This window comes from Carassius auratus, linkage group LG49B (genome assembly GCF_003368295.1).
Source record: "Carassius auratus strain Wakin linkage group LG49B, ASM336829v1, whole genome shotgun sequence".
In the NCBI taxonomy this organism is placed as follows: domain Eukaryota; kingdom Metazoa; phylum Chordata; class Actinopteri; order Cypriniformes; family Cyprinidae; genus Carassius; species Carassius auratus.
In genome coordinates, this window is record NC_039301.1 from 1,159,976 (window position 1) to 1,165,301 (window position 5,326).

Below are 5,326 nucleotides of genomic sequence, written 5' to 3' on the forward strand. Positions count from 1 at the left end.
ATCTCTCACGGGACACAAGCGATAACTGAGAGCCAAAAGCGGGAAACAGAGACGCTTCTTATGAGAAAGTGAAGTCAGCAGTGTTAAATTAAACCCATGGAGTTTCATTTCATTCTGCAAGACTTATCGACTGATTTACTTGAGGATGGTTAGTCATGTAGAAGAGAAAGATTCTGAAAATTTATAAAGGATAAATAATGCTAATGTTTTTCACAGTTTATGTACAAAGGATGCCAATATTAGTGGAGGGCATGGTATATTTATTTCCAGACTTGTTTCTCTCTTTTTTTTTTTTTTTTTTTTTGTTATGCAGTAAAATATTAACCGTATGTTTACTACCGTATGTTATTTTTTTACTGAACATTCAATGTTAATTTAACATTTGTCTGTAAATAAAAACTGTAATCTGTAATTTATAAATAAAAAAAAAATTACTGAAATTACACAAATTATCAGAAATGATCCATTTGGACTGACCTGTACCGTGGAGGAGAAAAAGAAACCTAATGAAGAGTAAAAAGTATACTTGCTAAGCACTAATAATTGAATGAGTGAACATATAAAAGACGTGTGTGTTGCTGTGTAGAGAAGCGCTGTATTGGTCCTGCAGTAGATGAAGCAGCGGCGCAGTATCTGACACGTTCCTCAACAGTAAAATCAATCCCAACAGAAGCTGGATCTGTTCCTGACGACTTTAGCAGCTGCTCCACACTGAGACACAACACACACGCTGTCTCCCTCCATCTGTCTCCCTCACATGAGGGAATTTACTGCCATTAATATTCCTGATTAGCCTCGGCGAGTGCTAAAATTGACTAATACTGTACGTAAGGTGAACAAATTCCCCTCCATGTGCATCTGGATAACAAACGGATCTCATCCATCTAACTTTCTCCTAAAAGAAACCTCTGTTATAAGCGATGAACAGCTTTTTGTGATCCTGTTAAAAGCATTGAAGGCAGTAAATGAATGCAATATTAACTTGTTTAACTGCACTCTTGCTTTAATAGAGATAAATGATAATAATCGAGGATCACATGATCAGAAATAGATGGAAACGGAACATGCACATCATGTAAGTTTATTAAAACAATATCTATAAGTTAAAAGAAATATAGGTGCATTACGTAAAAACGCCTACAAGGACATTATGTAAAAATGTAACATAAAATATTTAATAAATGCTAAAATATGTACATTTATAAGTTAAAGTGTACTGTATATAAATTATGCAAACGATTAGTACATTATGCATTTATATAAATATATTTAATATTCTGCATAATGCACATATTAATATGACATAATATAAAAATATATAATTTAGTATGAAAAGTATATAAATTATGTGAAAGATGTATTAACTTATAATGTATTTACATGTAGTTGTATATTTAATATTTATTTAATTTATATGCTGTACATATTAAGTTATAATCATTTATTTGTTTAAGTTAATATGCACAGTTTGTAAATTAAGTACAATGTTAAATATACTAAATAAATGTGCAAATATGTGTATATTTAAAATAAAATAAATTAGAAATATTATTATTTCTACTAGGTCTATAAATGATACCAATCTGAATCTATAGACATTAGCACATTTTACTCCCAAAAACAGTAGAGAGGAAAGACTTCAACTCTCATATTGGGAGCTGAAAGCACCATCAAATTCGTCTAAATAAATATATAATAACAATAATAAGTGAGCACACAAAAGGGCAATGGATTAATACACTTATGCATGTTCCAGTTTTGTAGAAAAAATGATTTAGACGCTCAGTTCAGATTAGATAAGACATGTTTAAAGATGCTAGAACAAATATTGAAGAAACTACCAGTTAACCTGACAAATGCATTTAGTGTGGTGCATGCATTGCACATGAACAGGGAAATAAAAAAATAAAACCAACAACTCTGAGAATAAACCTCCCTGGGCAGAAGATGATGGGACTCTTCAGCCAAGAGAGAGAAGAGGAAACTTCTCTTCTCTGTGAGTCGAGTCAACAGCGGTCATCCTTTAAGTGCTTTTACATGATGGATGTCAGCTCTCTCAAAACGGCGTCAGATAAAGGTCATCAGCAAGCGCTGGTCTTCAGTAAATGACAGACGCTTCACGGGTCAGAAGAGAGGTTTGTAAAGGTGAGAGTTTCTGTGTGGCATACAGAGGTGACGTTTGATCACTGCGACGGATAAAAGCTCTTCCTCTCCGCTGTGGATGTGGATAACATTTGTGTAACGTTTAGAAACTCTTTCTGGTTTATCTAATGAGAGTTAACCTTCGTCTGTGGCTAACCGAAGTTAACCACACTTTTTTCCACCTGTACTTTTTTTTTTTCAGGTGAATAAACATGAACTTAAAACAACTATTATACAAGTAGGCAACTATTTGCTGGATAATATGGCATTCTGGGTTTATAGAAATGTCATCTCAGTTGAAACGCTGTTTAAAATCTAAAAACATTTAAATAATGTCTTTGATGATCTTCAAAGACTCACTTGATCTAATCAGGTGTTTTACAATTATGACAGATTTCAAAGCATGCAACTTAACCTAGATTCAGGCAAATTATGTTATTTTATTATATAATTCGGTTTTCTAATTCTAATGTTGCTTTGGTGCATTTCTCAAGTCAGAAATGAAATTCTCAAAAATACTTGTACAAACTCCACATAAGTTGCAGGCTTTCGCAGGTGATCTATCGTGTGGTGCTGTTTGTACGAATTGTTTTCAAAAATGCACATGCTTTTTTTTTTGCAAATATTAAGAATGATTCGAAAAATGCACCAAAGCAACTGAGAAAAGCTGCTATATTATTTATTATAATTTAAATTAAAAAGAAGCCATGCAAACATAACTTTAACATAAGTGTGTGTCAAGCCTATATATGCTGCGACCAAAATAAGATGCATCACCGAGGAAGGAGAGAGAGACTGAATGGATCAGAAAACACACTCTTGATGCATTATAATAACCATCTCAGCTCTATAAGTGAGGTTTAAACGTGTCGACGGCTGATAAACACTAAAATTAAAGCTTTAAAGGACTCATTCTGTATATCAGATCGTTCAAACTCCTGACGGACTGCTAACAAACACGAGATGAAAGTGAGCTCATCTGTGTTTTATCTGTGAGGAAAGAACAAGCCGTGTCTCCTGAGGAAACAGAACAATGCATTTAGCGTCGAGCAGCACCTGAAAGACGACGGCAGAGGAAACAGCAAATCCTCTTTTGTGTGGCTTTAACAAGGAGGAAAGCAAAGCGTGTTTAAGGGTTTTACACTCTTTCTCCTGTCAGCATGTATTGCAGATGCAAACTTGTGAAAAGTGGTTAAAATAGAACAAGAGACTGTTAGATGCGAAGGTTTTCACACCGATAAAACAGCAGTATGTGCATGTATTTACTGAACATATTGCATGCATGCAAGCTGAGTTACAGAAACAATCACCAAAATCTTATAACTCCTCATCTTCACTAAACCTTAAACCATGTTTCTTTAGAGAAAGAGAGAGAGAGACGTCATGCTGTGATCCAAAGAAATTGCGTAATTGAGATCTATCAGTCTGGAAGAGGTTATAAAGCCACAGTGAGAGCCATTATTCACAAAAGGAAGAGAGGAGAACCTTCATCTCATCTCCCGATCACCGGAGAGAAAACACTCCCAAACGCTGAGTTTTTAATATTCGGGGCAGATAACTAAACCGTGTTTCCTCTCAACGGGAAGCACACAGTGTTCTTTTTGAACCGGTGTGAGACGTCAAGGCTAGAAAAGCAGATCCAAGCCATCTGGAGAGAAACACTAGCGGCTTCTGGTCAGCGTGATGACCGCACACACTGAGACAAGACACTTGCTCTACACTAGCACTTCTCGAAAGCTTGCGATGGGTTTCGACGGAAGGTAATACACTATTTAAAGCGACAGAGGGAGAGACGCTGTATCTGAATAGAGGAAGGGTAGTGGTGTTAAGACGGAAAGTGAAAGCATTGATTTCTGTCTCTTCACTACTGACGCAAACCAGACTTGATTTATAACAATTCAGAACCGTCTCAAACGCTCTGGCTTTTCATGATCAACCAAATCCTCACTGAATATTAAACAGCACATACAGAGTATATCTATCAATGGGTAATCCAAAGTTGACATCTGGCCATTAGTCTGGATATTGTGATATAATTGTTTTTTTTTTTTTTAATTAAAGATCAATCACCTACTGTGTGTATGAACACCTGTGAAGTATTAATAATTCAGAATTATAGATTGATATGATCTAGATGTTTGAGATAATCAATGTAAACAGTGAACATGTTCCATTATTCCTCACATTATGTATAGACACACCTGTTTACACACTTTATGAAAAGTGTACTGTGGAGACACAATGCTATTTGGATTTATAATATAGCCTAATACTGAGCTATATATTAATTTCCCATGGTATTTGCAGGGACACCACACTGTGAAGAGTGGCAACATGTGGTTATCACCTTTAGACTGATTTTCTACCTGTTCTGACCTTTTAAAGTGACTTTCATTGGAGTTATCTAACGCACTCAGGTGAGATCAGTCACAATATTCCTGACAGGTGTCACCTGAAGAACGCGGTGCAAGGTATAAGTCAAAATAAACAAATAAATTAAATTAATTAAAAATGCATTCTGTGCGTGAAATACTCTAAATAACACGAACTTACTTTGACTTTCGAATTTCCTGATGATCGTGTCGAGGAAGGTGTTTTGCGGCGCGACGTGCCCCCGTCTTACCGGCATCCTTGCGCGCTCCGTCAACCGGAGAACTTCATCAGCCGACGCTCACGAACGCGACGCGCCGCTCCAAACCACCATAGTTTATTATAGCTAGCCCAATTAAAGCGCTCTCTTCAGTTTTCATTCGTGGAAGTCAAGTCCCGTTTATTTATATAGCGCTTTATGCAATACTGACTGAGTCAATGCAGCTCAAACGGGAAGATAGTTTGTCAATAATGCACGAGGACAATAACAGAGTCATTTGAAGAGAGATGCGATGCATTTGACGCGTGTCGCTCCTGGGGTCTCGCGAGCAGCGAGCGTCATCTATCTAATCACAAATATCAGTCAAATTAATTACCGCTCTCAGGGTTGCAATAAAGAACGGCGCAAAACTAAAGCTTGCAGACATCATAAATATTCGGTTCCGTGCAGTTCGGCTTCTTGATGTCGTCACGCCTTGATCTTTGGTGGAAATGTCCAGAAGTCACAGGTGCACCGGGACGCTTCCTGATAATCCCGAGCGGACCCCGTGCGCGATCTCCTGAACTCATCTGACAGCTTCACGCGCTTTGTTTT

At 36.9% G+C, this 5,326-nt stretch overlaps 1 protein-coding gene across 1 annotated transcript in view; it reads right to left on the reverse strand.

Moving 5' to 3' along the window:
* Nucleotides 1-5,094, reverse strand: part of LOC113068778 (potassium voltage-gated channel subfamily H member 2-like) — a 117,060-nt gene extending 111,966 nt beyond the window's left edge. Inside the window, exon 1 of the mRNA XM_026241634.1 lies at nucleotides 4,696-5,094. Coding sequence (XP_026097419.1) covers nucleotides 4,696-4,771 — 76 coding nt within the window. The 5' untranslated portion in view covers nucleotides 4,772-5,094. The remainder of the gene's footprint in view (nucleotides 1-4,695) is intronic.
* Nucleotides 5,095-5,326: the final 232 nt, after the last annotated feature.